Raw genomic sequence first — 25049 nt, forward strand, 5'->3', positions numbered from 1 at the left:
TAATAACCCACTGGATGAGACCAAAATCCATGAGGTTATATTGATATGAATAGATGAGCAGATAAGTAAATAAAAAGCTCCTCCTTATAGTACAATGCATTCTAATAAATGTGCAAAGAATGGTGTTATAAGAAAAACCGCCAACTGGCAGCCATCAAAATAATAACACATCTGATTCAGCCAAGAATAACCAAAGGGTACTAAAAACCAGTGCGATTTGTTAAACAGTGTTTTGCCTAGCTTCAAAGTGTCTCCGCATAAAAATACATTCTAATTTAATTCTAATTAATTACACATTAATTAATGATTATGTTAATTATATTCTAGCTCTATTCTAATTAATTATTCCAAGTAACTAAATTATGACTTAATTCTAATCAATTGCTTATTGATTATAATCAATTGCTTCCATTTCCAATTGTTTATTAATTCTGATTAATTGCTTATTAATTAGTTGGTTCTGATCAATTACTTATTAATTAATAATTATAAGTTAACTTTACAGTGGAGAAATCTGGCAAACACCATCTTAACCAAATGATAAAAGTTACATCACTAGTAGCAGGACAAAACATCATGTGCCTCCTGATATGATGCACTGTGAAGGACACAGTAGTGCATCCCGTGGTATTCCTGCCACAAACGCCGGAACTGAATCTAAACATAAGGGAACACTAGGCAATCCCAAATTGAGGCACATTCTACAAAGTAATCGGCATGTATTTATCAAAAATGTCCAGGGCCTGAAAGACAAGAAAAAATGGAAGAATTGTTCCAGACTGAAACTAAAGTGACAAGACAACCAAATGCAATCAACGATCCTGGATTGGCTCTTGTACCTCTAAAGGACATTACTGAGACAACTGGCAAAATCTGGATGGGATCCATAGATTGGATGATAGCATTATATCAATGTTTACAGTGCATACATAGGAGAATGCCCTTGTTTTAAGGAATACACACTGAAGTAGTAAGTGGTAATAGGCATCATGTCTGAAACTTACTCTTAAAATCTTAAGAAATATTATGTATAAATATAACATAGAGAAAGATAAGGTAAATGGAGATTAGTAACAATTGGGGGATCTGAGGGAGGAGTACATAGGAGCTATTTGTGCTAGTCTTGAAATTTTCCTCTAAGTTGGAAATTATTTCAAAAGAAAAAGTTTATTTAAAAAATCTGGGGAGGGGACTCCTGGGTGGCTCAGTCAGTGAAGCGTCTGCCTTCAGCTCAGGTCATGATCCCAGGGTCCTGGGATCGAGTCCTGCATCGGGCTCTCTGCTCAGCGGGGAGTCTGCTTCTCCCTCTCCCTCTGCCTGCTGCTCTGCCTGCCACTCTCCCTGCTTGTGATCTCTCTCTCTCTTTCGCTCTCTGTGGCAAATAAATAAATAAAACCTTTAAAAAAAAATCTGGGGAGAAATATCAACAATTGCAATAAATGGACCTTATTTGGATCCTGATTTCTAGAAACTGTAAAAACGATTTTAAATTAATGGGGAAATTTTAATATTGACTGGATATTTAATAATATTATAGAATCATTGTTAAACTTTTAGGCATGTTAATGCCATTTTGATTATGTTTTTTTAAAAACCTTCATCTCTACAGAGATACATACTGAAATATTTATAAATATTAGTTATTATTAAAATTATTTTTTAAACTTAATTATTAAAATTAGGGTAAAGATGTTTGGGACTTGCTTCATGTTAAGTGAGGGTGGGGAGGCCATAGACTGACCCAAAGGTAAGACTTGCTCACACTGAGTGATGGGAACATAGGGTTCATTATACCAACATCTCTACTTTTTTTTTTTTTTAAGATTTTATTTATTTACTTGACAGAGAGACAGTGAGAGAGGGAACACAAGCAGGGGGAGTGGGAGAGGGAGAAGCAGGCCTCTTGCTGAGCAGGGAGCCCGATGCAAGACTCGATCCCAGGACCCTGGGATCATGACCTGAGCCGAAGGCAGACGCTTAACGACTGAGCCACCCAGGCGCCCTCCAACATCTCTACTTTTATATGTTTGAAATTTCCCATAATAAAAAATAAAATCCATTTGAAATCTATTGCATTTTAAGTTCTTCCCTGTGTGTAGTGATGACCAACAGCAGTGCTAAACTACTTTTTTTTTTTTAAGATTTTATTTATTATCCATATGAGACAGAGAGACAGAGCACACAAGTCAGGGGGAGGGGCAGAGGGAGAGGGAGAAGCAGGCTCCCCGCTGAGCAGAGAGCCGACAGGGAGCTTGATCCCAGGACCCTGGGATCATGACCTGAGCTGAAGGCAGACGCTTAACTGACTGAGCCACCCAGGCACCCCATGAACTACTTTTTTCCTAAAGATTTTATTTATTTATTTTAAAGTAAACGCTATAACCAACATGGAGCTTGACCTCATGACCCTGAGATCAGGAGTCGCATGCTCTAGCGACTGAACCAGGCAGGCGCCCCTGTGCTGAACGACTTTGATGGTGAAGGGGATCTCTTGAGTCCCAGTGAGCCAGGCACAGGAATGAGGCTGTGCACGGAGCGTCTCAGGAGGAGATAAAAGATGACAGGTCCTCAGGGCACAGGGCTGGATCTATTTCAAGACCTAGTCATGGGCACAGAACAATTCAGTATAGTTGAACAGATTTGTGATTTTTTTTTTTAATCATCACACAATCTCTGTAGCTGCAGCCACAATCTACAGAATGTTCCAACAACCTAGATTCTTCCTTTTACAAGTGATCCGTTAGCTTAAAATTTCAGCAGCACTAAAACATACCCCCCCAAAATACTTCACTAAGCAAAGGAGGTTCTAAAAAAGAAAACCAGTTAGCAAGCCAAGCAAAAGACTGAAACGCCACAAATTAGAAGTCAATTAAGGAAACACTTGGATAGAATTTTAACACACCAAGGCCAATTACAAAATTAAATGCACAGATTACAATACAAGCTTACAGATCTGATGGAGAGACATGTAATTTATTCAGGAATTCTACTTCTTCCTTTCATGGCCTCCAGTCTTATGCACATTGATATTAATATTAGATGGAATGATCTTATGTAAAAGTGACTCCCACCAAGTTTCAAGTGAAGCAGAAATGGCAGCTGAACTCCTATCAAAACATGACAGCAGCCTGCAAAGCTGAAGGCCTCACACCACAGGCAGTCACAGACTTCCCCAGCAGAGACTGTGCTTAAAACAACTGTCACCCCTGCTTGTCACGTTCACTGTTTTGTTCAGTCAACGTGACAGGCCAGGCACTAGGCTCAGACCAGTGAAGAAAACAGATGAGGTCCAGGCTTCTGCCATGGGGTGGTGGCTCTCCTGGGCCCCCAAAGAATCCAACAAGAGTGTAAGATCTTCTGTCTCTCATCCATCATTTGATCTAACAAGGGAAGGGCCCTGTCAGCACAGAGGGGTCTCCTTATGAAAAGGTTCCTGAACTCCAGAAGGATAGACCACAGCCTGGCTATACCCAAAAGAGCCCTCAAATATGTCTTCCTCATCCTCTGGCAAATCCAGCCCTGCTTTCATTGACTATACGTGTTACACAGGAGTGTGAGGTTAAACAGGAGGTTTTCACTAGTTAAGTTTTACTACTAGCAAAATCCTTACATTCAAAACATCCCTCTCAGTTATGGAAGGGTTTACCAAGTCCTTCCTCATGGGTTGTTTCAAACAGCCAGTTAGGGCTGTTTACAGATGATAAAAGTGTGGGCCACAGAGGTTTGGAGACTTTCTTCCACATTGTCAGGGCTGATTGTGTAACTAACAGGATACTGTGGAAATGACAGAGTCAAAAAAGTTGAAAAGGTAAAAAGAAAAAAAAAAAAGAAGACAAAACAAACAAATAAAAAACAACCAAGTAACCACTGTGGTTTCTGCTTGCTCTCTCTTGGATCACCCTCTCTGGAAAAAGCCAGCTGCCATGTTGTGAGGACACCCAAGCAGCCCTTTGGAGAGGCCCATGGAGAGAGGCACTGAGGCCCCCTACCAACAGCCAGCACCACTTTGCCAGGCACATAAGTGAGTCACCTTCAAGGTGGAACCTCTAGCCCCAGTCCAGCCTTCAGGTAAGTGCAGCCCTCATGAGACATCCCAAGGCAAAATCACCTCCAACTAACCACCCACTCATGCATTCTGGCCCCACAGAAACCATGAGATAATGTTTATTATTGTTTTAAGCCACTAAATTTTAGGATGATTTGTTACGCAGGAAGAGAAAACACAAAGGGACACTGACCCAGCCTCTCTGAGGATGAAGAGTATGGCTGTGAGGAAGGGATAAGTCCAGGAGAGTGGGACAGAGAAACATCCCAATGAAGACAGAGTTTGCCTGGAAACCCATCTCAGCTCAACAGAGGAAGAACTTTCTAACAGTCAGAGTTATCTAAGGAATACCAGCTTGTCTTGGGAGATAAAGGTCTGCTCTCTGTCACCGGAGAGGTCTGCTCAGAGGCTGATGCTAACGGGGCAAAGATGTCATAGGAAGAAATCAATGAACTTCAAGTCAATGGTTGGATCGAATGACCTGCAAGTTCCTTTCCTACCAGAGATTCTTCCACACCATGCAACTTACCCAGGGACCTGGAAAATCTTGCTCCCCAGCTTTCTAGGCTCCAATGACCTGCTTGAGCAGTGTGCATCTGGCTAATAGTTACTGAAAACTGATTTGTTCTAGGAGAAAATAGACAACACATGAGCTACTGGTCCTACCCTCAAAGAGCTGCACATGCACACGAAGCACATATTGTCACCAAGTGCAATCCAGGGCTGACAGCGGAAGGGAGGCAAGAGGCCTGCAGCCCGAAGCCATTACTATCTAGAAGGCTGCAAAGGGGAGCAAAGGGTGGCTCAGTTGGTTAAGCATCTGCCTTCGGCTCAGGTCATGATCCTGGAGTCCCGGGATTGAGTCCCGTGTCAGGCTCCCTGCTCGGCGGGGAGTCTGCTTCTCCCTCTGACCCTGCCCTCCTCACGTGCTTTCTCATTCTCTCTCTTTCAAATAAATAAATAAATAAAATCTTTTTAAAAAAAGTTTAGAAGGCTGCAAATGCTGCACAGGCTGTGAGGTACTCAGGTTAATGCAAGTGAGAGAGAAAGCACTCTGGACATCTGCTCGGGGGTTAAGAATGCCCTAATCCCATCTCCAGAAGGAATGACTCAGTAAACTGGCAGGGAAAATAAATGCAAACTTAGGAGAACTGCAAGCCTCAGAAGAAGAAAATCACTTCTGTGCCCACAACTGGCAAAATAATTTCGTTTTCTAAAAATGGAAAATTCAAGGAAGGTGTCTTTCTTGTCACAGCATGTGAACAACGCAGCAAAAGATGATGCCCCCCCAACTTAGTCGGCTTGCGCGTCTCCCCAAACTGGGAACAGGAACACACCACTCGCCCATCTGTGGCTCAGCAAGAGCATCACCCATTCTTTCTCTACCAGGTCAACCACCAGCCTCCCTGCTGCCTGGACTCTGATCACCAAGCCGCCAAGTCAACAGACATTTCTGTGCCAAGCCCAGTGCCAGGCAGAGATCATCTTTGATAGCTCATCTCTCCCCCAACTTCTTCCAATTGCTTCCTCATCAAATTCTCAAGGAAGCTGGGGCTAAAAGGAACCCCACAGATCACCCAGTCCAGCCCCCTTATTTTACAGATGAAGAGTGTGATCATTGGAAGGAAGGGTAGAGGCTGGGATACACTGAAGTATTTTTCCCAATTCCTAATGTCCTCCCTGAATTACAATTCCATGTCCACACCCTTCGTCATGGGATTTTGGAGGATCACTCACTAGAGTGGGGAGTGGGTACCCTCTCACCCCACTGATATCAGATGGGGCCATGTACCTTGATTCAGCCAATGGAATATGGACCAGAGTGAAGGTGTGCAGGCTTGAACCGGGGTGCTTCCTTTCCTGCTTGCCCTCCTATACCTCTACCATCACAGGGAGAAACTGCTAGCCTACTTGTTCAAGGCAGAGGAGTGTCCAGGTGCTGCTGCTGGAGGCAGAGGCGCTCCAGCCATCTGCAGACATGCAAGCAAGAATAAACCACCCTTGCTTTAAACCTCTGAGTTTTGGGGTGATTTATTTGGGGGCTGCCTGATCCAGGAGCACAAGTGAGCTGAGGACCCAGTTCTAACTCTCATCTACCCCCTCCCCTATTAGGATGTGCACAGAGCCCACTGTCACTGGGGTGTGACAGTAGAGGAAGAAACCAGAAGATGATCTTAGAAAGGCAGAGATGAGGCTGGTCCTGAAGATAAGCAGTGGTTGTATGTGTTTGGGATGAATGGAAGATGAAGAAGGAGTCTCTTGTGCTAAAATGCAAGGTACATGTCAGCAATCTTTGTCAGCAACCTAACTGTCTGCTTTTATTTCCACCCACCTTCTCTTAGGCTTTCACAATCATTCTTTTTGCAAGTGGAGGGCTTACTAGCCAGTTACAGAAGCCTGGAGATGTGGGAAGGGAATTTAGAGGTCTGTCCTCTTGGATTAACTTCCCACAGTCCCAGATGACAGAGTTGCAGGTGGACCCTGAAAGTGGCAGTGTCCTATCCAATCAGTATAGATGTTGTTCAAACGGGTTTGATTTTCATGCCTGCATATATCGTGCCAGGGTGCCAAGACCACCCAATGGGGAAAGGACAGTCTCTTCAACAAATGGTGCTGGGAAAATTGAATGTCTACAAGCAAAAGAATGAAATTGGAACCTTAACTGACTCCAGGGTTGGGTTAAGACAAGTATAAGAAGAGCCTGGAGCATGCTTTCAAGCTAGACACAGGAAACTATTAACACCATCAGGGTCCTATCCAAAAGACTCTAGAGCCAACTGAAGAGGCCCCTGTAAGGGCAAAGACAAGGCAGGACAATATGAGCACGATTAAGGGCAATACAACAGTGGGCTGAAACACAGCAGACATGTTTGTATCCATGAGATGATAGTGTTTTTGAGAAAACAAAAAGGATTGGTCACCATTGGAAGATAAGAACCAACTCATGATTTTGAGAGCTTGTGATTAAAAGGAAAGAATCAAGAATTTATTCTGCCTTTCCTGTGTGAACCATACCCCTGAGTAACCAGAGTAGTAGATAAGGGGAGGTTTCTCTTTCTGGAGGTATTCCTGCTAATAAATAAGGAAGAAGCGATAGAATTACACTAATCGAAGACTGATTATCACCAGCAGCTAACATCACAAACCAAGAAGCCACCAGACATTATGAGCTCCTGATGGAAGAACACATCATCACTTGATCAAGTTTCTAGATCCATCTGTCAAATTAAAGAACTGGGAGGACATGTTAACCTACACGAAGAGAATGCAATCAGCTAAACCCAGACCGTGTGAAATTCTGTGGGTAGACCTTACTTGGGTCCCGATACAAACACATGAATCAAAGAAACATTTTGTGACAGTTGAGACAATCGAAACTGTGAACACCAGATATTTGATGATAATAAGGAATTATTCATTTGTTTTAGTGTCACGATGGTATTGTGGATATGTCCTTAAAAATCCTTATCCTCTAGAGATACATACTGAAGCATTTACAGGTGAAATGTGATATTTGGGACTTTGAAATGGTTTTGGCAGGTGGGGGACTGAGACGAAATAAGATTGGCCAGAAAGTTAGTAATTGTTGAAACTGGGTAATGGGTGCACGGGGGTTTGTTATACTATTGTCTACTCTTATATATGTTTAAAATTCTTCATACTGAAGAGTTTTAAATACAAATGAGTACAATGAGTTGTCAATACTGTCACATGTCCTTGGCTCATGCTAAGCCTCAGAAAAGGAGCTAAAAATCTGAGCAATGTGTAGCTTCTGTGGTCACTTGATTCTCCTGGCAATTCAGTGACTCCCCATGGGCTACTGCAATAGTTCAGGCTGTATGTTGGGTCTTTATAACATGTAAAAAGATTAAAATGACAGAGTGTCTTCTATTTTAAAAAAGGACTTCACTGAAATTTGAGAATCTACTAAGTAGAAGGCACTATGCCCAGCACCCCAGGGGACACCTCAGTGGGAAGACACAGCCCCAGGCTCTGGCGGGGAGGAGCCGGATGTTAACCTAAAGGAGGGAGACAAACCAACATCCTGCTAATAGGGGTGCACGGCCAAATACATAATACTCAAAAGGGCATCAGAGGAAGGACAGCTCTGCCAGCTCAGCTCATTGCAGGGGAACGCAGGCAGGTTCTCCTGAGATGACTTGGAATTAAGACTGTCAGCTAGGATGTCGGTAGCAATGAAGAGGGGATCTCCTGGCTGAAAGGATGGCTGATGCAGAGATCTGAAGGGGAGTCTGAAGGGCATGTGGTGTGCAGAGGGGGAATAAGGCAAATTAGGCAGAAGATGGGTCAAGGCCCAGGTATCAAGAGAGAGGGAGAGAGGGACGGGGCACCCAGCTGGACAGGGCAGTGAGGGGTGAGCCCAGGAAGGCCACACACTGTATTTCGGGAAGACAGTACCTACCACAGCTTCAAAGGACAACACAATCTGGCAGTGTCCTATGCAAGCTCAGCAATGCCAATAGCCCTCTTCTTGGTTTAGGCAATGGCCCAGCAATGCAGATCAAATGGTGTGAGTCAAGATTGTTAAATCGGCCTTCAGTGCGCGGAGGTGTGGTTGAGCATGTGATGAGGTGTCAAGACGAGTGGAGCTTAGTGATCAGGACTCTTAAAAATGGAAACAGATGCGGGAAAGAGTCCCATGTAAAAGAAAAAAACATAGAGTACCCAGCATGACCCTGAAACTCATCGACAGTTTGCTTCATGCGTCTGATTATGAAAGGAGCCTCTTAAAGCCACATCTTTGTGTGGTGACACCTGGTATGTGTGTGATTCACCACACATCAAAGCTGCCAATTTCAATTCTATTCAGGGTGTTTCTTACCATCTCCTACTCCCTGTATGTCAGTTTACAGTGGAATGTATTTCTCTCCTCCTAGGATAAGCAGACATTGATCTGGGTTAAGGAACCCCACACCCTTTTCACAGACCTGTCTTTCTTTCCTGACACAGTTTGCCAACTATACCCCAGAAGACTATAGGAGGCATGGGAGGGGCATGCTTGAATACCCAGCTCCCTGCGAGCTCCCCCATGGCACTGTGTCTGAACCTGCTGGCCTTTTACTGAATGGCCAGGATGGGTATGGATATCCCTCTTCCCCTTCCTCCTCCACGCAGTGGTTTTATGATGGATGGTATGCATGTCCATCTCCCACACTGCGTTATAGATTGTTGGCCCTCGATAAATGATACAACCAAAGCTGGTATAATGCTTACTGTCACAAATGTTCCGGACTGTTCATCAGGCCCCAATCTTGGATTAATAGACCCTCCCCAAAGAAGGCACAAGCTGAAGAACTCACATCAGACATTCCATCAAAGGCAGAAAAGTACTTGCAGAGGAAGGAAGAACATGTGGCAAGTGCACTCCAGTCATGTGCGAAATCAAGTCACCAAAGAGTCTCAGGGAAGGTCTAGATGACAAAAGTGTCTATGAAACAATAAAGGGACAACACTGTGGCCGGAGGCTCCAAAGAGAAGGCCCTCAAGCACACAGAGCAGCAGGCCATGCCCATACCCTGCAAGACTGGCATGTGTTTTCTCTGATAGGCAGTAAGAAGCGACTCTGGCACTCAAAGCCAAATGTAAGCGCTCACTCTCCCTGAACCGGAGTGAGTGTTGGCCCTTCCCTGTGCCTGACATCACTGAAGTCTGCAAGGAGGAAGGAGGTCAGAGCTATGCAGAAAAGAATTAACACAGCTGGGCTGAGGCCACTTATCCTTTGAAAGATTTGCCCTGGGCTGGCATCTGGGAGTCTGGGTTTGGAGAGGGCTCCCCCCACTCGCTAACTGCTAAAGGTGGCTCACTGTGCCTAAACTACTCACACAAAATCTCGGTCTACGCTGAATACCTGCTTTCATTCTGGCAGTCTGGACGGTGGGTATATGCCAGGCAGACGGTGCCCACATGGTCAGCCCCCCAGTAAAAACCATGGCCACCGAGTCTCTGATGAGCTTCCCTGGCTGGTAACATTTCACACGTGTTGTCACAACTCATTGAGGAGGAACTGAGCATGTCCTGTGTGACTCCACTGGGAAAGGACCCTCAGAAGCTCGCGCATGGTTTCCCCAGACTTCACCCCATGCCCTTCTTCCTTTTGCTGATGGTGATTTGCCCCCTTTCGCTGTAATAAAGCACAGCTGTGAACACAGATAGATGCTGAGTCCTAGGTGTCCTCCTGGTTCCTTATGGAACCTAGAGGGTTAGTCTTAGAGATCCCAACACAGGGCCCCAGCAAGAGGTCTCCCCCACAAAGAGGTGCGTGGAGTCCATGAGCTGCCCCCTGGTGCCATCCGTGAACTCCCACTTCTTCCTCCATATATCAGAACAATGCTCCTGGCCTGCACTCCTCACTGAAACCGTGAACTGGAAATCGCTCTGACATCTGCAGAGAACCCCACAGATGTGAGGGCCTGTTATTTGATTGGATCTAATGTTTTAGGGTGGAGGCATCACCTCTGATCCATGGCCTGCTTCCCACAGGGTCTTGCACGTGGAGGGCCTGCAAAAGCAAACCTTCTGGTGCACAGGAAACTAGTTGAAGGAGCTATAAGATTGAGAAAAGCCCTTTTAAAGCTTTACCTTCGCTCCCCATTCCTGCAATGACCACCACACTTTACAAAGTGACAAGTCATCCTAGGTATATATAGACCATATGCACAAACACTTGCAACCCTATGGAAATATGAAAGTAGGACCACAGAAAGAGGCTACTGTTTCACTGAAGAGCCTATTTCAACACAGTCAAATCTGTCAACATAATATATCCAGATAATCTGCATTTCATAACTATAGCTTTTCTGGCACTAAAGGCTTCAGCCGGCAATCTCCCACTTATCATCCCAATCTCATTCGAGCAAACAAGTTTTTGAAACTGAAAACAAATTAAGAAAAACCCAAGTTTGGCATTAACCTACTTGGCTCCCTGAAATCTCATAAAATTGCAGGCAATTCTCATTCATTCACTCACTCTTCCATTCAGATTAACCAAGCTACTGAGAACATATCAACAGCAAAGCACCTGCCAGGCTCCATGAGGAATGCAAAGAAGATGCTGAACTTGGCCATGGTGTTCCTTTTGTACAAAAGCTGTCTGCAGAGATGCCCACACGGGCACCCTGTGTGTGTGTGGCTCCCAGAGAAGGAAGACAATGGCCCTTGGATCAGTCAGGGGCCACTGTGGGTATTTCAAACAGGAGAAAACCAATGCAGGGAGGGATGTATGAACAACATAAGGGAAGCAACTGTTGAAAAAGAAGCCTGGAGAAGACAAGGCAAGTCCGGGGCCATTGGGTGGGGAGCTAGCACCACAGTGGGGACACGCTGTCCAGCACAGGGGCTGGAAGCTGGGACGCCAGCGAAGTGGAAGGCAGACCTGAAACACAATGTGGCCCTAGGAACGGAGAGGAGGGACTAGAGGAGAAAGACAGGCAGGGCTCGCAATTCCATCTGATGTCAGAATAGAGAAGGAGGAGGCAGCAAGCATGACTCAGAGGTTTTCAGCTATTCATAGAAAGAGAAAAGTTAGCAGAAGGAACAGGATTGGTGGGGAAAATTACAATCTGTGTCACTAGACCTTGCTAAGAACATTGGTGTGTACTGGGTTCCTCCAAAATATGCTGCCAATCCACTCACAACCTCTTTGCCACACCCTTCTGCTAAATGTTAAGAAAATACACTTCAAGCAACTGTGGACACGTTATCAGCCTGTGCATTCCTTTTCAGCCTCCTAATAATCTTATAGTATGAAACACTGGATGATATTTTAAAGTAAAGCTGAATCCAATATGATAAGGCCACCATCTTCTAGGGTGGAGACCCCAGTGGCTTAACCTGCAGACTTGCATCCTCAGGGACACTTTGCAACTGGAGAGTCTTTCCCATCCCCGTCCTTCGAGTATTACCTAAAGTGATGTTGAGAACACTACTATTTCCTGGCAGCCCGTCTCCATGAGAATTTGCCTTTGAGAGATGGTCTCACCGGAAGAATGAGTACATGATCCATCCTAGAGTCAAAGATGTCTTGGTGTGCCAACTTCTCTTACCTGACTTGGTACCACCCCACAATGGGCCCAGCTCACCACATGTTCAGTGGTCTTCCTCAGCCAGAAGACTTTCAAAATTTACTCTTACTTGACCGAAGTCTTCTTTCTTACAGACCCAGGCTAATTTCTTTGAAGACTTCCTTGCTAACTGGCCTAGCTATGCCTACCCGCGTAGATCAGTCTGAACAACAAATAAATTAAAACAAATGCTTCTGTTTGAAATCATTTCCTGGGAAACAAACATCATTTATAGTGTCACCAAATAGGCAACTGGTATAAACAAAACAGAATTTTGCTTAACCAAATCAATGTTGTCATTAATGTGGAGAAAGCTCATGCGTGGAAAACTCTAGCCCTAAGAACTTGCTGAAGCGATACCTTTGAAAATTCCCCATCACTTATGAATTTTTCCTTAATGTAACATGTAATCACATGTTCTCTATGAGATAAGAACTAGGGATAAATTTTTTTAAATGGGAACTAATAACCAAAAGACCACATTCTCTTTGTTTGTGTCCAAAGAGACATGTAACTAAGCACGTCAGCAATAGAATAAGAATCTCATCTCCTGTATTTATTTAGATTCCTAGCACATTGTTGGAAAGAAGTAAAAACCTGCCAACAGTTACCAATACTTCCCCGAAATAGTTTCTATATGTGACAATATTTACAAAGAGCATTTTTTTAATCCTGATTATAGGACTGTTACCAAGCCCAGCTGTTGGCACTAGGTACCTTCTCCTTTAGAATAAACTTAAGTGATCAAATGAGTTTCTCAAGCAAAATCCAGGGCGGAAGTACCTGAGAAAGCCACACATAACAGAGAAATTCTAACCTAAACCTCCACTGATTTTCCATTAAGGTACAAATAATGGGGATAGAAATTCAGGTCAAGACTATGAGACACCACAGTATACCCATCAATGCAGACAATAGCAAGTGTTGCAAAGGATATAGATCCATAAAATCTATTAACTGCCGGTGGGAGTATACATTGGTACAACTGCTTTGGAAAACAGTTTGGCATTATGTAAGGTGAACCTTCACATGCCTACAACCCAGCAATTTCACCCAAGAGAATCTCCTGCATGTGTACAAGAACTGTCATGGTCAGCCATCGAGAGGAGAATGCATAAATAAAAAGTGACACACTCACGTCCTGGACTGTTATAAAGCCATCAGAATAAGTCCCCCCAAATCATATATTGTACAATGCCCTTTTTTATAAAGTTAAAAATGGTTGAAATGAAAACTATGGGGCTTTTAAAATTGCATATAGATGCGATAAAACTGAATAAAAAAGAAAGAAAGAGGACAGTGACATAAATTTGGGATGGTGGTTACCCCAGAGTGGGGCAGGCTGGAGGATGGGAGAGGGGAGAGAGCACAAGAAATATGTGCCCACATTTTCTCTGAAGATATTTCTCTGAACACCAGGCTTCACTTAGTTAAAAAAAAGAATAATAAAATTAGAGTGGTCTTTCCAAAAGGCACAACAGGGGTACAAGGAAGAAGTGGCAGTTTGGGCTCCACCTCAGAGGGGACTTTTCTGCACTTGGAGACTCACCCATCTCCCCTGGCATCTGGGAGCCACCCACAAGTGAGGTGCCTCTGGGCGAGCCACGGAAGGTTTGTTCGTTTGGCCTCGGTTTCCTTTCCTCTAAAATGGGAATGAGGACATATTCATGGAAAGACTCACATAGGACTAAATGATGGCACAGGGCTGTCCTAATGTTGGGAATCATTCATTCCACCCAGACAAGTCAAGCAACAGTTCTGCCCACCTTGGAGTCTAGAAATGTCCAAAAACAAAGCAACCGAGCTGGATTGTGCAAGCACACACACAAGAAACTTGCTCCCAACCCCTTCATCCCCCCAAACCAGTATCTGTGCCCACAACCTTATCAGCAAGCAATAAGAATTTTTCTTGCTGCCCAGAGAATCTGCACATTTGAGATAACCTTGAAATGCCAACTGTCTACACACAGTTATTTTAGAGAAAAGAAATTGGTAAACCTTTGCTCTTTCGATTAGAATAAAACAAAAGAAAAGTGCATGAGATCAGGTTTTACTTCCGCTAGAACTGTGGGACCCTATACTCATAAACATTACCTTGACCCCTCTAGGTTAGTCGTACCTGGTAAATACAGATAACAATGTGAACTCGAGAAAGTGGGCATTAGGACACTGTGGATACAACAGGCCCAGGTCAGAATCTCTCCCCATTGCCGATGGGGCCAGTGACTTCCGATAAGCTACATCCTCCTGTCAAACCTCAGAACCCCTCGACAATCCTGGAGCCCACCTCACAGTGTGGTTGTGAGGATGAAGTGAATGTAACATAAAAAAGAGTGTGTGGTCCACAGCCGACAGTGATACATTTATAGCAAATCACAGATGATCCCTACCGCTGCATGTCTTGGTGAAATGTTTACACACCTGACAGAGAATGGTAAGTGGGATAAAAACACCCTTTGGAAAAGAGTCATTTCTTGTTTGGTTGCCTAACTATAAGAACGCTATGTTCTGTGTGATCTAGAGGGTGCGGCTGAGTGCGCTGAAGGGCACCAAGATACCACATGAGAAAGGCACATGAGAAATACTTGTCAGTTTTCTCCCCTGCCAGGAATTAATGACAGTGGTCCCCATTTTGGAGTGGGAACCATCATTTAAGTTCAGTGGAGCTCCCCAGTTGTCAGGGGCATCATAGACTCAACCATCCTCCAGAAGCTGTGTTTCAAAAAGGCGAGGAAGGATCCTACAAACCCTATAGTGAGCGACCTGAAGGGATACTGCCTGGCCAAGTGAAGTGACCGAGGTGACCTGAGTTTCACCAAACAGCAAGGCAGGGCCCTCCTGTCTGCAAAGATAATGGAGCAGTGCTTCTCAGACTGTGGTCCGGAGCAGCAGCATCCGGGAACTTGTGAGAAATGTCAAAGCTCAGGTCCTCCTAGACCCACCGCATCAGAAACTCGGCAGAGAGGCAAGTACTTTATGTTTCAACAAGTCCTTCTGATACCGGCTCATGTTTGAGAACAAATGGCATAGGGTGACCTATGATGTCAAAGTTGAAACCAACCATCCCCAGGAAACATACTAAGGCACTAGCCAGTTAGAAAAGAGAGAAGCCTCTGGTATCTTTCTCCCTTTCATCGGGCAGACAGTACTAGCTATCTCACCACTGGACTTCAATTTTGAATCCCATGCTGCTTCTGCAATAAGGAAGATGACAGTGGGATGCTTCTGGTTCTCCACAGAATGCTAAGATGGGCCCCTAAAACGCAGATCCTGTATCTGATACATCTGGACTGCTGTGCCCATCCCAAGGCCTGGCCACCAGGGGTGTCAGGAAGAGTGGGAAATAAACTAAGTGACCAGCTTGGGCGAGGGGGAGGAGCAAGCAGTCCTTCCCACAGTGGGTTCCAAGGACTGAACAAGGTGATTGTTCCCCTCAATCCCTAACACAATGATCTTAGCTCCTGAACCAGAATCAAAGACTGGGGAACTGACACTGGTTGGCTGCCCCAAGGCTCCACTACCCCCAAGACCAGAGGGGCCCTGAGGCCCCAGATCACTCTCTCACTCCACCTCCCCACTCACTCCTGAAACCCAAGCTGGTCAGAGGTCTTGTCCACTGGGGGCTCCCCTGTCAGAGGTCAGGGCCCCCAGCCCTTGGAGGTTAGTCAGAGATATTATTTCTCCTGCTAGAGTCCATGTTCCCAAACATCCCTAAGCTAGTGGCAGTGTCCTCCAACCCCACACACCCTCTGTCACCATCACTGCAACATCACCACCCTCCAACCTCAGATGCCCCAGTGTGGCACGTCCATACCTGTAGTAAGACAGCAGACCATTGCTGAGCACGAACCAACGGCGCTGGTAGCCTTTCAGGTAGTTGGTCCATTTGAGCAGCCAGCCCTTGAAGCTGTCCAGAGGCAGTAAGACCTTGGGCGCAGCGGAGGTCGCGCCAGTCCCTGACATTGGAATCCCAAGAGACGCCCTCACCTGTCCGGGTCGCAGCAGGGGCGGGGGCTTTGACGCCGGCAGCGACCCCGGCTCGGGTTTGGTCCAGGGCGCGCTCCCCACGACCGGCCCCAGGGCCGGCAGCTGCTCTGATGAGGCCTTGGGGCAGGGCCCAGCCCCTACACTGGAGCCCAACTCTGGCCGGGGCCCTGACCCCCGCCCCAAACCCAGCAGCAGTTCCGTTCCCTGTTTGGACTCTGGCCTTGGCTCGGACGTCTTCTCAGGCTCCAGTCTTGGCACCGGCTCAGAAACTGGCTCCGACACCTGTTCCGACACCGGCTGCCGCTCGGGCTTCGGCACTTGCTGGGGCTGAGGCTGGGGCTTGGGCTGGGGCTTGGGCTCCGGCCCGGCGCCAGGCGTGGAAGCGCTCATGCTCGGCGCCGCCGTGTGGCAGGACAGGCAGGGGACAACCGTGAACAGCGACGAGAGTCCGCGGGTGCGGCCGCCACAGCCGCCGCCTCGGCACAAAGCGGCCGCTTTCCCCATAGAGCCCGCCGACCGGAGCGCGGCCGAGTCGCGGGGAGGGGGAAGCGGGAGGCGGAGGCCGGGGGCGGGGCCGGGGGCGCCGTCACGAGCGCGCGTAGCGGGGCGGGGGCGCGCGCAGGTCCCCTCGCGGCCCCGTGCGCCCCGAGCCGCCAGCGCCAGCCGACTGTTGTCCTTCCCGCGCGCAGCGGGCCGGAGCTGGACCTCTGTCCCTCCCGTGCGTCGCCAGCGCCCGGCTCAGGTCTGGCCCTTGGAAGGCGCCCTGGAAACACCTGTGGCGCTAGAGCTTCGTGGGCGGGCGACGCGGAAGGGACGGCGCGCTTTAGGCCACCCTCGCTGCCTGCCTCCCAGCCCGTGCCAGGCGCTGGGGGAACAATGATGAATGCGGAGCCCGCCGGCTCGCAGCGCAGCTCTGCGGGCCGAGCCCAGCGCCGGCGCTCCCCAGTCCGGGGTGGGTTCACTCTCCGAAACCCAGGAGATCGCGGTGTGGGGGAGCAGGTGCCGCGCTCGGAAACCACGAAATGCTCCCGAAGCACCGGGGCCCAGCCGGATGACGCTAAAAGCTGAGGAGGACGCCCACCGCCCCCCATGGGAGCCATTACCTGTCTATGGGTCCTTACTCGACGATCAAGCTCAGTGGCCGAAGTCACCAACGCCTCCACCTCCTGAGCAGGCTGGCCTCTAGTTCATGACCCGGCACTTCGCTGCCAAGTGGCGACATAGTTCAGGCTCTCTAAACGAATATAGAGTTTTTGTAAACCGGGCGTTTTAAGTATAACCAGGGACATCTGAAAGCGGAGTTCTTAAGTTGGACCTCCTGGATATCCCTGGGTAATCCTGGCTGGCAGTCTATGAAGCTTCTGCAATCGTCTGCTGAGTTTTATGTGTCTGTGCAATTTTCTAGGGAGAAAGTCCACGGTTTTCATGAGATTCCAAAAGGAGTCTGTGATCCCAGAAAGGTTAAATATTTTAAAGACTATCCTAAAGGGAAAGGTCGATGGTTACCACAAATAATGGAAAATACAAGTGGAAATGTTGGCTTTGGGCCTCCCACCCAGACCCTTTCATCTCTAGACCTCTGTGCAGGCTCCCCTCTACTCATCCTAACGAGTCTTACGCTCCCTTTGCCCACTGTTCTTTCCTGATCTTTGCTTGTGACAAGACTGCCTATGCAGGGACAAGCCTCCTACACAAAGTGATAGCCTGAGCCCAGCACGCTGGAATGTCCTAGAAACAGGTGGTGCAGGCACTCCCCAAACAGAACTCCTTGCCATCTTTGCTGGTGACTGAGACCCTTTCCTGGCGCACTTGCCCCTGAATGGTGGTCTTACCTGCAGATTTTTGTGAGCTTGGGAGTGCAGAGACCTGCCTATCTTGGTATATCACGTAAATACAAAGATGGTCTCAGTTTGAGTCAAGGAAAAGTGGTTGTCTCTGAGAACTGGGCAGCTGGGGGATGGAGTTGGGGTGCCTGCTCTTCACTTACACCCTTTGAACCTTTGGAATGTTTTAACTGTGTGTGTTTCACCTATTCAAAAAGTAATAATAATTGTTTCAGTTCATCCCAAGGAAGCTTATTGGAAATTCAGTTTTCCATCTGCATCTTCCTAGGATTCTGAGTCAGTAGGTCTGGGGTGGAATCCAGGAGCATGCATTTTAATGAGCTCCCCCAGAAACCCTCCCCAGGGTTTCTGATGTGGGTGGATCATTGACCACACTTTGATGGACGATGATGTGAAGGGAAAATCTTGGGCTTTGGCGTCAGATCCACTACCGAAATCCCAGCCCAGCCACTCCCTAGCTATGGGACCTTCAGCCACCTCACTGAGCTTCCTCTTGCTCATCTGTAAAATGAGGATAATAATCCCTACCTCACCAGTTGAGAGTAATAAAATCATGTATGTAAAGCACATTTGGCATAGTAGATGCTCAGTACGTATTCTCTAGTTATATAACTAGAGGGGTGCTCTGTGAAATGTTTCGTGAAATGAATTAAACAGAGGCCAGAGCAGAAAGAGATGAGACCAAGATTAATAGGCTTGGAAAACAGCCACAACAATGGGAAAAGCTCAGTGCTGGCTAGGTATGTGCCAGATGGGTTTGCAACCCAAGGAAGGAAGCCAACTATTAAAAGTTTAATGATATGTTTTGACTGCTGCAATAAATGGATAATAGGATCTAAGTCAGCTGCCAGAGTGAGTGAAGAAGGTATCACAGAAAGGACAAGGTTTGCACTGAGTCAGAGGGGCAGGGAGTGGAGGGGCATTCAAGGCAAAGGAATCAGCATGCACAAAGCCCCAAATCAGGAGAAAACACCTTGTCTGAGAAGTAACAAAGAGCTCAACATATTTGAAAGAGCAGGGCAGGAGATGAAACAGGAAGCTAGGTGGATACCACACAATCAGGAATACCCTATATCCTACAGAAAGTGAGCCTCTTGGGCACTGGGATCTCCTGGGAGATTTTTTAAATTTAAAATGCCAGATTCCACCTGCTGGAGAAATGGATGTCTCCAAGTCTGGGGCAAAAAATATGCAAGATGAGCCTGCCTGAGACATTATGTCACCTCCAGAAAGTAAAGAGGCCATTAAGGACTTAGAAGCCAACTTCAAAGGGGCTTTCACAGGCCAAGGACGGGACAACTTGAACATCCACAAGAATAATGATTACAATGGGTCAAAACATCAAATATATGAAGATCTATAAGTTTGATCCACAAATTCCTAAAGTTGCATAAATCAAAACAAAACAAAACAAAACTTCATTGGTTGCCTTTGATGACCAGGACCAATTCATTATTCTGAAAACTGATATTAAGTCTGTATCCTTCCTTTCTTATACAAATTCTATCTATAGTAACCAAAGAGTTTATGGGGGAAAAAATCTTTAGAAAAGAATTGACTAATGAATGCAGAAGGAATAATAAAATTAGAAGAAAATGTCATCTTTTGGCAACCCTAAATGAAATAATGGGTCCAGGCAACGATTATCAAAACTTCTAAGTGATGGGGTAAATGGGGAACTTCATAAAGAACTGATCAGACTGACGTCAGCTGAATCTACAGATCGATCTTCCATCACCAAAAATGCAATGACAGGACATTATGTGCCTCTGGATGTGACCCAGTAGGAAACAGATATGAAGTAATTTTACTTCTCCCCTCCTCTTATCTCCAAAAAAGCCCCTAAACCTGAATCTAATCCAGCTTGTAGCCTGATCGGTGTAAAAGAAATGCAGGGGACAGAGGAACATGCTGAGTGACCCAAGGAATCAATCAGTCAAATTCACAAAATAGGAAAATCTATATTCAAATGACCTATTATATTCAATAAATACATGGCCTAGGAAAAAAAGATGGGAAAAGGAAAATGTTATCCATTTTAAAAAGACTTAAGAGAGGGCGCCTGGGTGGCTCAGTTGGTTAAGCAACTGCCTTCGGCTCAGGTCATGATCCCAGGGTCCTGGGATCGAGTCCCACATTAGGGTCCCCCTGCTCTGCGGGGAGCCTGCTTCTCCCTCTGCCTCTGCCTGCCACTCCCCCTGCTGTGCTCTCTCTCTCTCTGTCAAATAAATAAATAAAATCTTAAAAAAAAAAAAAGACTTAAGAGACATATCAACCAGATGCAGTATGTGAACCTTGTTTGGATCCTGATTCAAACTAACCAACTGCAAAAAATATATTTCAGGGACAATTGGGTAATATTGAACAAAGAGTGGGTTTTAGGGAATATTAAGAAATTATTTGTTATATGTGTTATAATGGTATTGTGATTTTTTTAAAAGGATTTATCTGTAGAGATATATTCTGATGTCCTTCTGGGTGAAATTATATATTTGGATTTGCTTTCAAATAATATGGCTTTTTAAAAAATGAAGTGGGTGGGGAGCAGAGGAACAACGAATGGCCAGGGGTTGACAGTGTTAAAGCAATGTGATGGGTACACATGAGTATATTATATGGTTTTCTCAGCTTTCACTTTTGTATAGGTTTGAAAATTACCACAAAATGCTTTTGTTTTACAAATGTTGGGCCTTTTACAAACCTCGCCTCCTACCTTTCCAACAACCCTGTAAATTCCCCCATGTTTCCGTAAGAGGGAATCGAAGTTCACAGAGCTAAAGGCCTGCCTGGAGTCACACCATGGACAAATGGGGAGCCAGGTTCAAACAGAAGGTTCTCTAGCCCCAAAGCCTGTCCACCTGTGTCATAAGAGAACAGAGACACCAGACACTTGCCCCCAGACAGCTGCCTCCCACCCCCAAAAGAAGCCTTGCCAGGCTGCCCCTGCAGACCTTAGGAGCGGGAAAAGCTTAAGAGTGATAATCAGTGAAGGGCCTGTGGGTGGGAAGACTCTGGGATAGCTGATCCAACCTCATGCCACAGAGCTGGTCACAGCCACCATTTCCACCTGAGGTCAGCCCAAGGTCACATTGCTAACTGGATAACAACCCAGGCCTTTCAGGGCACCTGGCTGGCTCAGTTGGTAGAGCATGCAACTCTTGATCTCAGGGTTGTGAGTTCAAGTCCCACGTTGGGTGTGGAGCCTGTTTAAAAAAAACAAAAATAAAACAAAACAAACCCAGGCCTCTCTGTTCCCATTGGTCTTCGTTCAAAATCCAGACAGATTCTCTTATAAGCTTGTGGGCACAGATAGAAATGCTGACTAGTTTGTGCCTCATTTTACCCAGGAAAGGATATGTATGAGCTAAGAGCTAAGGGCACAAGTTTGGAAGGAAGGCCTCTGTTCAGATCCCAGGTTGGCTGCTTTCTGGCTGTATGCCCATTACTGAGTACCTTGTAAAATGAGTTGATGTAGGTTTCTTCTGCTATTACACAATTAGGTCTGGCTTACCTCTGGTCCTTTCGCTAAATGAGAATACCTGGCTAGAAGCCCAGTGTGGAGCAGAATCATAAATAGCAGAGTCAGGAGGCCTCTATTCTGTGGTACCAACATCCACACTGCAAACTCTAGCTGACCTGCGATATTGAATTCAATTTCTTAAGAGAAAAGCTATACTGTTTTCTGCCTGGGAGAAATGTTACCTGCACTTTGGAAACTTGAGTGTAGAGAAGGGTAGGACAGTGGATTGGAGCAGGTATCCACCACCCCACAGGCCCATCTGCCCCAGGTTGTGTGTGAGTTTATTATATACTAAGTAGATACAAAAGAATATTGTAAAAATATGTGTAGGCCTGCAAATAACAATACAAGTGACACCCATGAGCTTACTAACTAGCTTAAGGAATAAAATCCCCTATTTTCATTCTCTTTCCTCCCTCCTCCCTTCTTCTATAACCTGTTGACTTTGAGCCCAAAGCTCTCCCTGGGTTCTTTCAAGCCAGCTGACTCCACCTCCTCCTTAGTTGGCTAAGAGAATGTTCTTGGCTGCTCCTTCCATCTGTTTCATTCATCAAGAGCTCTCATCTTCTGCCATATTCCAAGCACTTGTTGAAATCTCTCATTCACCAGTGATCCATCTTTCTTTAAACCACCCCCCAACATGGCCTTCCCAAGCACCCACAGCTGTTTTCTTTTTCTCCCACAGAATTTTTCACCTTCTAAATGATTTATTTGGTTTATTTCTGTCTCCTCTTATTAGAATGTAAGCTCCAGGAGGGCAGGAATTTTTGTCAGATTCCTTTCACTGCTCTACCATCAGGGCCTAGAAGACTTGGCATATAGTAGGAATTCAAGGTATATTTGTGGCATAAGTCTTCTTTCTAGTTCTCTTTGCTGTTGAGTGTTTAGTACTTTTTGAATTTTCTATACTTCTATTTCAGTGGGGTCTCAAGAAAGATGAGAGGCCAACATGGGTGTTAGTCGAACATCCTGAATTTGAAGTCTCAAAGTCAGTGGTTCTTAACATGTGTGGGGAGTGGGGGGGCAGGTATCGTGGACCCCCATAAGATGATGATGGAACCTACAGAATATACAAATCAGCATTTACATCTAAAATTTTACATATAATTTATGAAGACCATGAACTTCATCTTAAGGACCTGTGATCTTAGAACATTTCTAGAAAGATGCATAGAAACTGTTAACTTGGTGGTCCCAGAGAGGAGCAAGAGGGGAGTTCCCATTTTGTTATATACACCGTACATTTCACTTTTGTATAAAGTGCAAGTTTAAAGTTGTAGAAACTAGTTAAATATTTTAAAGGAACCCATGTTCTCACACTTTGGGGTGATCACAAACTCAAATGCCTTCAGGGGCTAGGAAGGTAAGTGCACTTGGCTTTAGGTCAATAGTCCTGGTAGAAGCTGTTGCTAACCAGACCTTGCATAACCTCTCCCCCCACACACAAAATGCTTAACCTCAAGACCATGGAAAACATGGTGTTGACCAAACTCAACAGCCCCACTGTCAACCCCAGGAGGACTATTGGTTAGCAGCCTCTGTTTTGCCCTCTGCTTAGGGTGATAGAAATCCTAGGTTGTGTTTGAAAATCTTTCTGGATAGTCAATGATTCCTCAGTGACAGAGCACACAGAATCTCTGAAGCAGTAGAAGGAAAAAGAACATAGAAAACATCTTGGAAATGACCTGGGAGTTCCAGAGAATATGGTTGGTGGTACATGATGCAAATTTCCCAAAGAAAGGGGGAGCCCAACCTCCCTTTGTCCAGCAACTGCCCGGTAGGAGCTCCCAGTCCCATTAGAGAATGAAGGGAATATGGTGAACGATGATAACACCAGGTATGAAAGACGGACGGGGTGCATCTAGTCCAGGAAGAGAGAGCTCACATCAGGGCGGGCTTCACGAAGGTGGACCAGAAACCAGGCCCTTAAAGGGTCTGAGCTGAATTTCAAATGGAGAGGAGGGAGGGCTGTATTCCTCACAGGGTAAACAGTAGGATCAAAGGTTGCAAGTAGAAAATCAAGAGGCCTCTTTGGAGAAGAGAGAGAATTCATGAGGTTTGGCTTGTGGGAAGAAGTACAGGAAATAAGTTTGGAAAGCTAGGTTCCACAGGATCAGGTGCTCCCAGTCCTCTAATTTGCCTTTTGAACAAAGCGAAGGAACCATATTTCCCTGTGACCATTTCATCCTGCACAGCCCGTGTACTCAGCCCTGTAGAACTACCAGAGGAAGGTTTGGCTGGGGCCCCAGTGACTGACCACTGCTCCGTGACCCCGTTCCCACCAGGCACTCACTGACTAATGGGTTATGGGTGTATCTCAGTCCAACTTCTTCCTCCTGAGGGATTAACTGAAATCTGAAGGAAGAGAGAAGTCCAGCAAAGCCCAGAGATGGGATGTATGCTGCCCAGGGTCTCAGCAAATTGAGGGGCTCACTCTCCTGCACCAGGCTGCCTCTCAAGGTTTACACGTCAGCTCCAAGTACATCACGACAATTACAATTACACCACAACCCCCTTCACATTTACGCTATGAGGGGCCAGGCCTCATACCAGGTTCCTGATGTGAGCATTAGCTCACTGAGTTCTCAGAACAAGCCTATAAGGTAGGTGCCACAATTATTCCCATTTTCAGATGAGGAACTGAAGCTCCAAGGGTGGGTGGGGGGTGTAAAATAACTTTCTCCTGAGAGATAGAGCTGAGATTCTGATTTAGACTCATCTAACTATAGAGCCCACATACATCAGATGAACGAGACCTTTCTGCAGCAGCGAGGAATGAGGACACATGCAGCCTTCCAAGCTTGTGGGCAGCATTTCCAGTGGCCAATGGGTTGAACAGGGCAAATGTAGCCCAAATAGTTCTCCCTGTAGAACCCAAAGGAGGCACCAGCCACCAACAGCCAGGGTTTTCATCTGATTCATTTTTCCCCCTAGGGAATGTTCAAATGTAAGCTCCACGAGGGCAGGGAATTTGAGTCAGTTTTGTTCCAGCACTTATGAGAGTGCCATACAAGGAGCTCGAGAAACACCCTGAATGAAGCGGAAAGTGAATGTTGGTGAGCCACAGGAAGAACTGAGAAAGACCGGCACACAAAGCTTCTCAGTGGGGGTCATTCCAGAAGCTGAGAGTGACTTGGTGACAGAACCTTGAAAGTGCTCCCAGAGGAGCCAACTGGCTAAAATGATCTCATCAGGAATCATTCTGCCAAGTGATAAATACATCAGTAAAGCAAAACTCACCCTGAATTATCATTTTGTATAAGCCTGGCTTTGCTCAGAGCAGGAGTCTCTCCAATCCATTCAAATGCAGGTATTTGTGGAGCATGATGTGTGCAAAGCCCTTTGCCACATCTCAGGATCTGAGAACTGGAAGGAAGTGCAGAGATCAGCCACCAGGTTGCAGGTGGGAAAGCTAAAGCCCAAAGAAAGATTACTTGGGGAGGTGGGGAGTCCCAGGCCTGCTCCCGGCTCTGCCCCCTCAGCTCTCTGAGCCCGGCAGAGTTCCAAAGTCAGCAGCTGGACCAGGCTCTGTACTGTCACACCCAGAGTACCACCTCTCGATTCCACAAGGG

At 46.1% G+C, this 25049-nt stretch overlaps 1 protein-coding gene across 5 annotated transcripts in view; it reads right to left on the reverse strand.

The window, feature by feature from the left end:
- The window catches only part of OSBP2 (oxysterol binding protein 2), a 172858-nt gene extending 156228 nt beyond the window's left edge, over positions 1-16630 (reverse strand). For all 5 annotated transcript variants that reach the window (XM_078060771.1, XM_078060772.1, XM_036098465.2 and 2 more), the window contains exon 1: positions 15941-16630. In XM_078060771.1, coding sequence (XP_077916897.1) covers positions 15941-16617 — 677 coding nt within the window. In that variant the 5' untranslated portion in view covers positions 16618-16630. The remainder of the gene's footprint in view (positions 1-15940) is intronic.
- Positions 16631-25049: the final 8419 nt, after the last annotated feature.

The sequence above is a fragment of the Halichoerus grypus genome, chromosome 13 (genome assembly GCF_964656455.1).
Source record: "Halichoerus grypus chromosome 13, mHalGry1.hap1.1, whole genome shotgun sequence".
NCBI lineage: Eukaryota > Metazoa > Chordata > Mammalia > Carnivora > Phocidae > Halichoerus > Halichoerus grypus.